At 38.7% G+C, this 15,519-nt stretch overlaps 1 protein-coding gene across 1 annotated transcript in view; it reads left to right on the forward strand.

Moving 5' to 3' along the window:
* The first annotated feature begins 14,896 nt into the window (after positions 1–14,896).
* The window catches only part of phox2a (paired like homeobox 2A), an 8,774-nt gene continuing 8,151 nt past the window's right edge, over positions 14,897–15,519 (forward strand). The window contains exon 1 of the mRNA NM_207070.2: positions 14,897–15,218. Within this exon, the coding sequence (NP_996953.2) occupies positions 14,996–15,218 (223 nt within the window). The 5' untranslated portion in view covers positions 14,897–14,995. The remainder of the gene's footprint in view (positions 15,219–15,519) is intronic.

A 15,519-nucleotide genomic window follows, 5' to 3' on the forward strand; every position in this document is an offset into this window, starting at 1 on the left:
GTGGTGGTGTAATGGTGTGGGGGAGATTTTCTTTGGCTCCATTAGTACCAATTGAGCATCAACGCCACAGCCTACCTGAGTATTGCTGCTGACCATGTCCATCCCTTTATGAGCACAGTGTCTCCATCTTCTGATGGCTACTTCCAGCAGGATAACGCAGCATGTCATAAAGCTCAATCATCTCAGACTGCTTTCTTGAACATGACGATGAGTTCACTGTACTCAAATGGCCTCCACAGTCAGCAGAGCTCAATCCAATAGAGCAGCTTTGGGATGTGGTGGAACGGGAGATTGGCATCATGGATGTGCAGCCGACAAATCTGCAGCAACTGTGTGATGCTATCATGACAATATGGAGCAAAATCTCTGAGGAATATTTCCAGTAACTTGTTGAATCTCTGACACCAAGGATTAAGCAGATCTGAAAGCCAAAGCGAGTGCCGGTACTAGTGGTCCCAGTACTGGCCTAATAAAGTGGTCAGTGAGTGTATGTCTGAGTGCCTGTGTGTATACCAGACTCTGAACACACATGCACACATGAGTGGCCGTGAACGTCTCTGCTCCATTATCATATGTGTGTGTGTGTGTGTGTGTACACAAGTATGATCTTCTATCAGACTCTGAACACACACACACACACACACACGTATGAGTGGCCGTGAACGTCTCTGCTCCATTATCGTGCGTGTCCTGTGTGTGTTATCGGCTGCCATCTCTCCTCAGCGCACACACACACACACAGCAGTATTGATTCTCCATTTACAGGCCTGTAGCTCTGCATCTGAAGACGGAGAGATGGAGGATGGAGAGAGAGAGAGGGATGCAGGGATGGAGACATGAATGCACTTGACGTTGCAGCTTCTCCTGTCTGTAAACTCCCTCAGCGTTTGCTTTGTGTAGAAATAAAGCAGCTCATGACTGAACACTCCATGTGTATTCTCTTATGATTGATCGCAGCCGGTCCTGCATTGTTTATGTTTGACCAATCAGACGACTCTTAAGCCACTATAAACACCCTCAGCTCCACATCACAGCCATCTTCGTTTTGAAGAATCCCCCCTTCCACCCCTACTCCTCCTCCATTCCTAGATGGGTGGCACGGTGGCTCAGTGGTTAGCACTGTTGCCTCACAGCAAGAATGTCACTGGTTCCAGTCCTTACCAAGCCAGCTGACGTTTCTGTGTGGAGGTTACACATTCTTCCCCTGGGTTCCCCGGTTTCCTCTCACCATCCAAAAACATGCAACTAAAGTTAATTGACTAATCCACATCAGCACCATAGACATGCTCCTAGTAAATGGTTATCTCTTAAGAGCGATCACTGTCTGTTCATTAGCTACTACAGCACATCAACCTGAGCTTAAACTCCCCTCTCGCCCTGCAAACGGGAGGGAGCCCCGGGCTCGAGGATCTTATGAGCTCTCCCGGGACAACAACCCAAACACGCTTTATAATCAATCATCAGCTGAGGGTGAACTCTTGAAATAAACGTCCATGACTACGGTCAGGGATATAGAGAAATGTGCTTTTGTTAATCTTTAATTTAATTTTCTCTCTGACCACATACACATATTAAATATGGAAATAAATGCAAATTACATTTACCTTCATATCTAGATTATATTTGTATATATGGATGTTTCCATGTATTAGATTTCTGTAAAGAAAATCACTTTCGGCCAATTTTATTAGTAAAAAATGCTGTGTTGAAAAATCCCAGTGTTGAGTCAAATGTGGACAACTGTTGAGTTAAAAAGTGTGATTTAAAATGTAGTTAACCTAACATTTCGTCCATATTTATGCCAACATTGGGTTTAAAACAACCCAGCATGAGTGTATGAGTACACTGCAAAAAATAATATACATTCAATCAGCGTTTTGCACTAGCTGAGGTGTGTTAATAGAGGATGCTGGGCAGCCAGAGAACAGAGCATTACAGTAATCCAGCCTAAAGCTCATAAAAGCATGGACTAGCTTCAGAGATGGATCATACTTCAGAAATGGATAGCATACTTCGTAGCTCAGCGATATTTCTCAGATGAGAGAAGGCAGTTTTTGTGACATGGGATATGTGATTTTCAAAAGTTACATTTCTGTCTAATATGACACCCAGATTTAACAGCCTGATCTCACGAGAAAACCTAAGCCTTTTACGTTTTGCCAGTTTAGTGGCTAATTCGTACAAATTTGTACGATTTTAAAAAGGAGGCGTGGCACCTAACCCCACCCCTAAACCCAACCGTCATTGGGGGATGAGCAAATCATACTAAAATGTATGAATTAGATCGTACGAATTCATACGAATTAGCCACTAAATCCGTGAGTTCCGTAATTGCCGTGAGAGTGTGTTGGATTTAATGATGTTACAGCTTGGTGTTGTGTGGACGTTACCACTATGACGTCTATCAGACGTTGGATTTTGGTTGCCATACCTGATGAATGTCAGAATTTGACGTCAGTATGACGCTGGTTTAAGATGTTGGCTCGATTTGTGAAGTCTACACATTTCTCTGTAAATTATTTTTGCTTCATATTTAATTCTATTTATTTCCTTAAGCTTTCTGGATGATGTTGTATTACGTTGTGTCCGACTATTTGTGTATTTTGAAATGGCCTTTGTACCTCCCCCACCCCCCCCTTTTTTTTTTGGTTGTTTTTTGCTCTGTTTATGTCATTGATTATTTCTTATGCTAAAAACAATAAAAAGATTATTAAAAAAAAAGATGTTGGCTCGATATTGGATTTTGGTCACTTTCTAACAATCTAAAATCAACCAAATATCAACATCATTTGACGTGGTTATTGAACATCAAAATAACGTTGTACTTAGACGCTGTCTTGACAATGAATTTTCGTCACCTGACATCACAACCTAAATCTAAATTAATATTAACGTCTTATGACGTGTGCCTGCTGAGCTAACTAAATGCACTACAGAATGTTACGTTTTCACACACATCCGCAAATTAACTGTAAACACATCAGCTTTACACATTGTAATACTCACTACTCACTCTTGAGTACTTTGGAAAGGGCTACTTTTTACTCCTACTCTGAGTAATGTTTACAGAGACTTTTACTGTACTTGCAGCACATTTTAAGCAAGTAATGGTACTTTTACTTGAGTGTGATTTTACAGTACTCTTTCCACCACTGTCTATTAGTCACAACAGCATATGTTTCAGGTCATTGTAATTAAGTTAATCATGTTTTAACTTAATTCTATAAGTTACTCGAGCTGTTTTAAGTGTTTAACATAATATAAGTTTAATGGACTCGTGAGGTTAATTTGATTTAGCTTGAAAATTGAAGGCAAGCAGGATTTTATTTACAGTGTAATTACTGTTCATTAACAGCACAAATTATTTTCAAAGTTCGTCTTGATACCCATTATAGATGTTTTATTTCTGAAATATTTTAAGTGTGTTTGGTTTTGCATATATTAACATTTTGCAGTTGTTCAATGTGGGCCGCATGGTGGGTAGCAAGTTCACCTCGCAGCACTCAGGTTGCTGGTTCGAGCCTCGGCTGGGTCAGTTGGTGTTTCTGTGTGGAGTTGGCATGTTCTCCTCGTGTGGGCGTGGGTTTCCTCTGTGTTTCCCCCACAGTCCAAACACATGCCCGATTGGGGGATTGGGTAGGCTAAATTGTTCGTAGTGTATGAGTGTGAATAAGAGTGTATGGTTGTTTCCCAGTGATGTGTTGCAGCTGGAAGGACATCCGCTGTGTATAACATATGCTGAATAAGTTGCCGGTTCATTCCGCTGTGACGACCTCAGATTAATAAAGGGACTAAGCCAAAGGAAAATGAATGAATGAGTTGTTTGGGGTTCTGTACAGTATATAGTTACTACAAGTACAGTAGGATTACCACGTCATTGCGATTAAGAAAGATAATAAAAAACTACTCTATTGATCTCAGGAGATGTTATCTATTATCAACCAATATGGGTTTATCCATATTTTACCCAAATGTGGGCTGAAACGAAACAGTATATTAATTGTTTGAAGAACTTTTGCATTTGAGCTTGAAATCAGATTGAAGTTATATGGAATATTTATGAGGTTAAAAGGTCTGTAAAGTGAACTTGTGTAATCAGATAGCATCAACACCGCAGTTTCACCGTCAAATTCAACACATTCTGCGTTTACACGTTTGGTCCTGATCGCCTTCCGTACATGACGCTCGCTTCTGTCCTGCTCGCAGTGGGGTATATGCCGAAGCATGCTAATAGGACTTTTAATTTGCCAGTAACCTGGGTTAAGCCGGTGCGTTTAAGGTCTGTTTTCTTTAAAAATCAGCGATCTCCATTAGCTGTGTGATATCCGATTTAAAGTGGGTCTCAGATTGTACAAGAAGCACTGCATTAAATTACATTTCCCCTGCCATGTCTTTATAATATGAGCATTTATTTTACCCCAGTATATTCAATGGAGCTTCTGTATTAGCCTGCCAATTCTGACTGGCACATGCGAGTAAACGGCTTTTTGTCTCGTTTTACGCTTGAGCAACTAAATAAATGCTAACGTTTATTTAACTGAATGTATTTTAATGACATTACAACATCGATGCTGTTTAAGGAACCGTATAAAATGGTAAAAAGTTCACAATAACCTCACCGGAAGTGTATCAGCATGGGAACAGCACCAGCTCGGCATATACCCTGTTTGGTAGGGTTTAAACGGTTAATCTTTGTTTTCTGTCGCTCATATTTAAACTGTTTCGTTTACTTTAATGAAAGTGTCACGTATTGCGTTCTTAACATCACACATCTTGCTTATTGCAGCGCTATTTTTGGAGATTTGGGAGTTAAGCGTGCACGCGTGCCACGTTGAGTTTTAATTTGTGTACTAACTCACGCTGAATAAACACTATAGTCATATATACCAGTGTTTTACAGTCATACTGTGGTAAAGTAGGGGAGAGTGGAGCACAAAGTAACACTTTTTAGTTTAGGCCAAATAATAAACAAAGTAATGGGCTTAGACAAACACACAGGCCTCTCCTACAGACGAGCACTGGTTGTATGATCGCCAGACCTGTGGTTTCTGTGCAGTATTGCCAAAAGTGCCATGAGTAAATATGTTGCTCTTTACCCCTCCTGCGAGGCAAGCTGAAACAGGCAGGGTTAGTTTTAACACATGCTTAAAAGGCAGATTTCACACAATTAATTTAAATCCAGTGTACTTTAAATAGTATCCATATTTCCTCAGTACCTGCTCAATGATGTTTTATTCTGCATAGCACTGCATGTTTAGTTATTTATTTATTGAATAAACACATTTGGGTGTGTTTGCATTATTATACAATGCATTTATTTGCATTATTAGCAATAAAATGTTTTTCTTCTATTAAAAACATTTTCTATAGAAAGTTTTCAACAGTGCACTCAAATTTCAAATATGATGTTGTTGGTTTAACTGGTGTGCAACAGTGTGTGGCTTTTTGTAACACCCTGTTACAACTAACCCCGCTGTGTTGTGTGTTTCTCAAAACTGGCTTGCAGGGTGTTTTATCAAAGTTTCTTCACTCGGCAGCCATCTTTGAAACGCCTCTCGGGCAGTATGCTCGGGCATTCTGTTTGAACGGGGAAACATCAAATTCTCCAAAACTTGCCAAGCTTACAAATACATTTCATATTATGAATAACCAATACAATTAAACCACAACTGTCTCTATAGTTTCATTTCTAAATGTTCGTATCACACTAAATTTGCGCATCTAGTCTGAGCCCCTGCTTTGGAGAGTTGCCATTCTATAGCGATCGCTGATTGGCTCCTCTACTAAGAAGGCGGGGCTTCAATCGCCATCATGACAGTTACACTTTTCCCCATTCAAAAGATACGAGTGAGGCATCTTGTGTATTCTAAAGTCTTTGGTTTTATACAAAATGGTGCCATCTTTTAGCCTAGAAGACGATAATCACAACAATATAATATTTCACATACATACTTTCACAGATTTTTTTAAAAAGAAAACAAAATACCGACTGTAATAAAAAAAATACTTATATGCCTCAAAAATGGTTTCTCCTGCGTTTAACATCCAGATTTCGCCAATGTTTTTCAATAATTGGCTGGAAGGCATCTGCCGACACTGTGTTGAAAACCTCGGAAGCATGTCACGGTTAACCCTGAGCAAATATCTTAAAACTCTGTTACATATTACTCCGCGATACTTTGTGCACCGCGCTCCCCTATATTATTGTATTGATTATAGTATTTACAACTCTGTTAATGAATGCTCCAGCATACTGTCTGTAGTATTAATTATACTGAACTGATAAACTAAGAAATACTGTAAACTGTGGTGTGCTGTAGTTGCTATAACATATACTATTATTTGTAAAAATGAAAATACAGTATTTAGTCATTTGTTTAAATGATTATAGTTGTCTTTCCATTGCAACTGTAGAATCACCACAACAGATTGATTACTATAGTTCTTTTGTTGTTACCATAGCAACTGTAGAATCATCACAACAGATTGATTACTATAGTTATTTTGTTGTTACCATAGCAACTGTAGAATCACCACAACAGATCGATCACTATAGTTGTTGTTACCATAGCAACTGTAGAATCACCACAACAGATTAGTTACTGTAGTTCTTGTTACCATGGCGACTATAGAATCACCACAACATATTAATTACTATAGTTTGTGTTGTTACCATAGCAACTGTAGAATCAACACAACAGATTAATTGCTATAGTTCTGTTGTTGTTACCATAGCAACTGTAGAATCGTCACAACAGATTGATTACTATAGTTATTTTGTTGTTACCATAGCAACTGTAGAATCACCACAACAGATCGATCACTATAGTTGTTGTTACCATAGCAACTGTAGAATCACCACAACAGATTAGTTACTGTAGTTCTTGTTACCATGGCGACTATAGAATCACCACAACATATTAATTACTATAGTTTGTGTTGTTACCATAGGAACTGTAGAATCACCAAAACAAGTTAATTGCTATAGTTCTTTTGTTGTTACCATAGCAACTGTAGAATCATCACAACAGATTAATTACTGTAGTTGTTGTGTTACCACAGCAACTGTAGAATCACCACAACAGATCGATCACTATAGTTGTTGTTACCATAGTAACTGTAGAATCACCACAACAGATTGTTTACTGTAGTTGTTGATTGTTACTATAGCAACTGTAGAATCACCACAGCAGATTAATTCTAGTGTGTACTATAGTGTGACCCAGGCAGTGTTCTGAATAACAGTGTCTTGTCTCAGTGTTGTTGTGCTGTGTGGTGTGAGGAGCACATCTGCGCAGGTCAGTGCATTAGTGTGTGAGGGCGGATCTAATATCAGGTGTCTGTTACCTGCTGTTTAAAGGTGTAACACAACTCTGGCGTTCCCATCATGCAGTGCTGTACATGAGCATCTGTGCAGAAACAGAAGAGCGCAGCAGTGAGTGGAGCGGCTCTTCTGTCTGCTTCTGAAAAATCCATTCTGCCTAATTCAAAGCTTGCTCTGGGACAGCTCGCGTGGCAGATTGCCGGCTAATTAGTTTAGAGGAGAGTTTAATTTGATTAAGTTTGCACAGGTCCTGCGCAGCGCCGGTTGTGTCGGGCTCTGAGCGTGCGGGGCCCCGGAGCCCTGATCTGATTAACGCTTCTGCCCATTACTGCCTCTCCAGCTGCTACTGCTGCCATACACACACACACACACACACACACACACACACACACACACACACTGATATACAAAGCAGAAACACAACATAGAAACACAATATCCACACACACTGATATAAAAGGAAAAAAAACAATACACACTCGCACACACTGATATACAAAGCAGAAACACAACAAACACGCAAATATATACACCAGAAGCAAGACATGCATACACACACACACACACACACACACACAGAGTAATATTCAGATTAGAAACACAACATACACAGTTATACAGAGCAGAAACGACACACACACACTGACATACAGAGTAGAAACACAATATCCACACACACACACACAGTAATATTCAGATTAGAAACACAACATACACACACACACACACACACACACTAATATTCAGAGCAAAAGCACAACTCACACACACACACACACACACACACAGTAATATTCAGATTAGAAACACAACATACACACACACACACACACACACACACTAATATTCAGAGCAGAAGCACAACTCACACACACACACACACACATTCAGATTAGAAACACAACCCACAAACACATACACACACAGAGAGATATACAAAGCAGAAACACAACATACACACACACACACAGACCCACACACACAGATAAACAAAGCAGAAACACAACACACACACAGATAAACAAAGCAGAAACACAACACACACATACACACACAGATAAACAAAGCAGAAACACAACACACACATACACACACAGATAAACAATGCAGAAACACAACACACAGACCCACACACACTGATATACAAAGCAGAAACACAACACACACACTCACAGATAATCAGATTAGAAACACAACATACATACACACACACACACAGACACTGATATTCAGATTAGAAACACAAAATACACACACACATAAACACAATATTATTCAGATTAGAAACACAACATAGACGTACAAACACACACACACATACACACACTAATATAGAGAGTAGAAACGCAGCATACAAACACACACAGACCCACACACACTGCTATTACAGAGCAGAAACACAACACACACATGTACAGATATTCAGATTAGAAACACAACATACACACACACACACACACACACACACACACACTGATATTAAGAGCAGAAGAACACACACTGATATTCAGATTAGAAACACAACACACACACACACACACACACACACACTGATATTAAGAGCAGAAGAACACACACTGATATTCAGATTAGAAACACAACACACACACACACACACACACACACTGATATTCAGAGCAGAAGAACACACACTGATATTCAGATTAGAAACACAACACACACACACACACACACACACACACACACACACACACACAAATATTCAGATTAGAAACACAACATACACACACCAACACATACACACAGATATTCAGAACAGAAACACAACCCACACACAAACACACACTGATATTTAGTGCAGAAACTACACGTGCACACACACACACACACACACACACACACACACACACACACACAGAGAAAACAGAAATACACACAGAAACACACACACACACACACACACACACACACACACACACACACACACACACAGAAAACAGAAATACACACAGAAACACACACACAGCCTATCCAGAAGAATGCTGGAACCCTGCACTATTGACTTCCCCAGAATGAAAAGCAAATACAAGTCAATGGTTACAGGTTTCCAACATTTTTCAAAACATCTTCTTTTGTGTTTAATAGACTAAAGAAACTCCTAAAGGTTTAAAACATGTAAACGGTGAATAAACGTTTACCGAATTTTCACTTTTAAGACGAGTTTGTGTGCTTTTGTGTGCATGTTTACCAGTTGACTTCAGCAGTTCTGTTTCCTGTTGCACGCAGCAGCCATAATGGACGCAGATTGAGCAGAAGGCGGGAACCCTTCACTGCTCTGAAACTGTTTCTGCTTTATTTGCAGATGTGGTTCAGGAGTCACAGAGAGCTTCTGCTGGTGTCAGGGGTGAGTTTGCTGGAGAAGTAAACCTGCACACACACACACACACACACACACGGCCGCTAATCTCCTCAAAGGCGCGGTGTTTGTGCTGGAAATGCGCTCTAATCCCGACCCGAGCACTTTGACTATTCATTGGCGACTCACGGAAACAGTAACGAGGCTCTTTTTAATTCATGGCGCTTGTGTAAATAGCAGCGGCCGGGGGTCCGAGAGAGACGCGCTGTGATTGACAGCTGTGATTGACAGCTCTCTCTCTATGTGTGTGTGTGTTTCTCATTTTTGGATGGATGCTGGCACGCTGCTGTTGATCGATAGTTACACTAACCAGTGCACTTACAGTCTGAGTGGCTCCATTAATTTCTCCTGCTGTCCTAAAACACTCATATTTTGCTTCGCCATCATAAAAAGGATGTTTGGTTTTTTTTTTCTCTAGCAGAGCGCTGGATGGAGAAATAAATAAATGTGAAGCGGAGGGTCTCGTGCTCTGCTGGCCTAATTGAATTGTGTGTTGGGTTGGTTTGGGTTGGCTGACAGTAATCGCATCCGATGGTCGGGCCATTAAAGCGAGCCGGTGACCGATCACTGCTGAATGCAGATTGAGCTAATGACCGGAGAGATTGATGGAGCTCAGCCGGCACCGGGAGCGCGGATGAGGCGCGTGCGTGGCTCCGATGACCCGCCTGAAACCCGCCGAATGCCGTTCAAAATAATTACAGGCCAATAGAATGTTTAACTAACAGTGTGTCGAAGGATATTCTGAGAACAGTCGTTTTAGCGGTTTGAGAGAATTTAAATTCCATCCTATGTAGGCTGTTTGATATTCATTCACTAATTTTCCCACAGCGGAATGAACCGCCAACTTCTCTGGAATATATGTTTTACGCAGCGGATGGCTTTCCAGCCGTAACCCAGTACTGAAAAAGGTTGTTTGACATGAAAACAAAAATGCTGCCGCGAGTATGGTTTTAATAAATATCCTGTCATTCTGACAGCAGATGATAGCTATTTGACACAAGTGTTGGCTAATTCTTAAATTATTAACGAATAATTATAAATAAATGCGTTATTAACTTAATATAATTGCGTTATAGTGATGCAGTTTTGTTTACTATAAGCCTGCTTTTGAACCATTAGGGAGCTAGCCTACTTGTTGTGCCAAATATAGACAAACCCAGACGCCGGGTCCAAAAGTGTCATTTAAATTCGATTGAAAACATTAAAACAATGTTGGGTTACGACAACACAGCATTTTTGGTGATATCTAGATGGATACTTGCTTTAATATAGTGTAATATTTGTGACATTGTACAACAATAATTAATATTATTATTACATTACCCAGAAAACAATTTTGTGTTTAATAAACATCTAAACGTACACAGCTTGGCTAAAACAAAAGCTAGACTTGGGCTGTCAGTGAAAATCTAATAGACATCTAAGAATAGGCCAAAACTAGACTAGTCGTCAAATAGACATATTAGACATTTGTGTCGTCTGTTTATTTGATGAATATCTAGTTCGAGCCTAATAGACGTCTATTAGATTTTGCCTGACAGCCCAAGTTTCTTGTTTTAGCCAAGATTGCTATGTTTAGACGTCTATTAGACATCTATCAGGCATCTTTTATAAAGAAAAAATGCTTGCTGGGTGCTGTGATGGTTGGGTTTAGGCTTGCGGTAGACGTTAATCAAATACAATGAATTGATCATATGAATAATACTCGGTATAAATACTGATTTACAATAGTATTAGGGGTGAGTTTAGGGATGGGATATAAGGATAGACATTAATAAATACAATTAATTAAGAATTTAATAAACAATAATACTCGGTATAAATACTGGGTTCAGTTTACGGTTGGGATATAGCCAGACATTATCAAATACAATTAATAAAGAATTTAATATAAAATATGAATAATAGGCTACTCGGTATAAATACTGATTTACATTAGTATGAGGGTTGAGTTTAGGGTTGGGATATAAGGATAGACATTAATAAATATGAGAATATAATAAATAATATTAATATTCGGTATAAATACTGATTTATTAGGGTTGAGTTTAGGGTTGGGATATATGGATAGACATAAATAAATACAATTAATAAAGAATTTAATATATAATATGAATAATACTCGGTATAATTACTGATTTGCATTAGTATGAGGGTTGAGTTTAGGGTTGGGGTAGCGTTAAACATTAATAAATACAATTAATGGAGAATTGATAAATATTAATAATACTCAGTATACTGTTTTACATTAGTGTGAGGGTTGTGGTTTTGGGTAGACGTTAATAGAAATTATAGGTTATTTAATGGGTTAAATAATGGGTATATTTATTAAAGAATATAATTCTCGTCAATTACCGGCCGCAGCTGTATCCCTTCTAGCGAAAACACTTTTTTTTTTGGTGTAGAATTAATCTGGTGAGGCGATTTTACAGTTGCTATAGTAACATAACTATATTAATTTAGACAAATGATCCATTACTGTATGGCATAATATAATCTACAGTACACTACAGTTTAGCTACTGAAGTGGTGTAGCCTACTGCATTATTTATACAGATATCATCTCAGTAGTTGAGCATTCGTTTAAAAAAGTTGTAAATAAAATAATAGAGTCGGCTGTAATACATTTGGTTCAAAAACACTTCTGTAAATTAATATATTATATTTTATCTTGTAGGTATTGCATAAACTTAGAAAAATAAAGCTAAATTGAGTCATTATAATTTATTCGTTAATGTTTGTTATAAATAATAAAATGTTATTAGACTATAATGCGCTTTTGTGTAGGCCAATTTCATAAAAAAAGTAGCTAACTCGAAGCATTTTTGGCCCCCCTACATAAAATGTTTATAATTGATTTTATTTGTGAAGAGCATTTTAGTAATCTTAAAAAAACACTTAATGTTGTGCTATGAAAAATTACATTTTATAGTTTCTTTATGCAACCACAAATGCTGAAAATAATATAGACCTATAGATGAGAGTGTTTTTTCTTAATCTACGTATATTAAAATAGCAAACAATATCTTTACTATTCAGTAGTGATGTGAGCGCTAGAACACGCATCTAGTGTCCGTCCGTCATGCGCGCAGGTGACTCCGCAGCTCTTCTCAGGTGTTCACGGAGATCCACACGTGCTGAAAGGCTTCACACTGCGCTGTTTATGTGCTTTATATAATATATGGAGTCTGAAAGGCGCTCCAGCTCAACCACAATCAGCCAAATGTGCCGTGACGCGCCGCGCCGAGATAAACTGGTTAGGCGTCCGCGCTCCCGCTGATTACCGGCGCAGAGACACCGGAGACGGGCAGGAGTCAAGAGGACACCGCGCTGCACTATCACACACACATGCCGACAGAAACACCACATATATTTAAAGATTATACATGAAAAATATTTGAATGTGGTTTTTTATATGCGCAAAAAAACAACATGTTTCGATGTTGAATATTTAATTCTGATCATTCCACGTTTAAAATAAACATCAATTATATATATATATATATATATATATATATATATATATATATATATATATATATAATAAATCGTGCAACCTATACAGATGTCACATAGATTGAAATAGGCTATATGAGTAATAAATACACATTAATGTATTTAAATGTCATAAACATAGTTAAATATCACATTTTGGAACCTTTTTCTGCTTCTGATTCTCATGTGTCATGTCTAATGTCATGTATAATTTTATGTAGGCTTAATTGAGTTAAAACATGAAATCTACTGCCACTTAATTGCATGAATATGGATATATATATATATATATATATATATATATATATATATATATATATATATATATATATATATAGTGAACAATGATACACATATGTGAATGTATTGCAGGGAAACGACGCGTAATTGTGTTTTAAAAGCGTGCGTATTCAGATTTACCACATACATTATAAAAATGCTGGGTTGTAGTTGAGTCAAATATGGACATGACATTCGGTAATTGTTTTTTTCAATTAAAAAAAAATAATAAATGAGCCTTTTTAACCCTACAGATGGGTTTTGCCTATAGCTATATTTGACCCAACACTGAGCTACAACAGCCCATCATGTAACCGACTGTGAGGTGTAATGGGGTCGGACAGCGAGCAGATGTGTGTGTGATCGTCAGCAGCAGGTCTCCGTCATTTCGGATGAAGGATCGAATAAAGCATCGCAGTTAAAGTCGACTTTAATGACCAGCTCTTCCTTTATTTTATGGCGCGGTCATGTATGTGTTCTGGAAACTCCAGGGCTTTCGCTGCTTCTATGATGAAATTAAACTTTAACACCAGAGCCACTTAAAAGCTGAAGCAATCCCGCAATTCATTTAGCCTGAGCTCGAATGCAGCCATTTAGTGCGCGTGATATGATAATGACATCAGTCTTAATAGCCATTAATAGTCATTTATTTACAATTATACTTACACGTGCACGCGCATGAGAGAGAGAGAGAGAGATCAGTGCACGCCAGTAAACACTGTACTGTGAAGTTCTGATGAGGATGCACTCTGATAAATGCTTGCTTTAACCCAACGTTGGGTCAGATATGGACAAACCCCAATGTTGGGTTTCTTTTGTTTCAGTTCTGTTTGATTTATGCTTTTTAACTTAATGTTGAGTCAAATATTGACAAATCCCTTTTTTTATTTAATTTAGATGACGCTTTTTAACCCAACCTTGAGTCAAATATGGACAAACCCAATGTTGGGTTTATTTTAATTAAATTTAATTATCAATTGCGCTTTTTACATCCAACGTTGGGTCAAATATGGACAAATCCCAATCTTGTAGTTTTATTTAAAATCTAATTTAAATGACATTTTTAACCCAACGTTGGGTCAAATGAGAACAAACCTCAATTTTGAGTTTATTATTCTATTATTTTCAGTTTAATTAAATGTAAACCACCTTTGAGACAAACATGCAAACCCCAAATGATGATTTATTTAGTTATTTAATCTTGAAATTGGAATTAAACTGCTCTTTTTAAGCCCGTGGTGGGGTTTGTTCTTACATCTGAGGCATGCATGATTGAGTTTTGGCTGATGGAGCTGCAGCTGAGGGTGGAGGAAAGGGTTAAAGCGGAGGTGCATTAGAGATGCGTGCAGGAGCGGAGGGGAGGAGGCGCAGCACTGAGACATTGTCATGCAAACAGAGACCACCGCCTCGCCATTGTCTCCCGGACACCAACTTTATTATAAACACACACCGCGAGCCGCCCGGCGCTCAGAGCACCGGACACCGGGACCTGACACTCGCACAGCCGCCCGTCCGTCCACATGTACAAAATGGATTACTCGTATCTGAACACGTATGACTCGTGCATGGCGGCGATGGAGGCGAGCGCGTACGCGGACTTTAACTCCTGCAGCCAGAGCAACGGCTTCCAGTACAACCCGATCCGCTCCGGCTTCAGCTCCGGCCCGGCCTGCGCTCCGCTCGCCACCGCCAGCTGCACTCTGGGCGCGCTCCGGGAGCACCAGCCTGCGCCCTACTCCACAGGTACACACATATTACACACACACTGTTGTCGGCTTGTTGTAACTCAATATTTTGGCGTGGGTTATATATAGAAATGTTTTGGTAACTCTTTAAAATAAGGTCGTATTAGTTTATGTATTAACTAACTGTATATTAAAAGTGTTGCACATTGTTTGTGTATATTCACCTTTATTAATGTTAGTTTTTAAAGTTGTTAATTGTTACTTCATGCTTACTCATTTTGTATTAGTATATGTTGAATTATGATTGATACACGCAGTACCGTTCATTTTTAGTTCATGTTATTATATTCATTAACTAA

This window comes from Danio rerio, chromosome 15 (assembly GCF_049306965.1).
Source record: "Danio rerio strain Tuebingen ecotype United States chromosome 15, GRCz12tu, whole genome shotgun sequence".
Classification (NCBI taxonomy): Eukaryota; Metazoa; Chordata; class Actinopteri; order Cypriniformes; family Danionidae; genus Danio; species Danio rerio.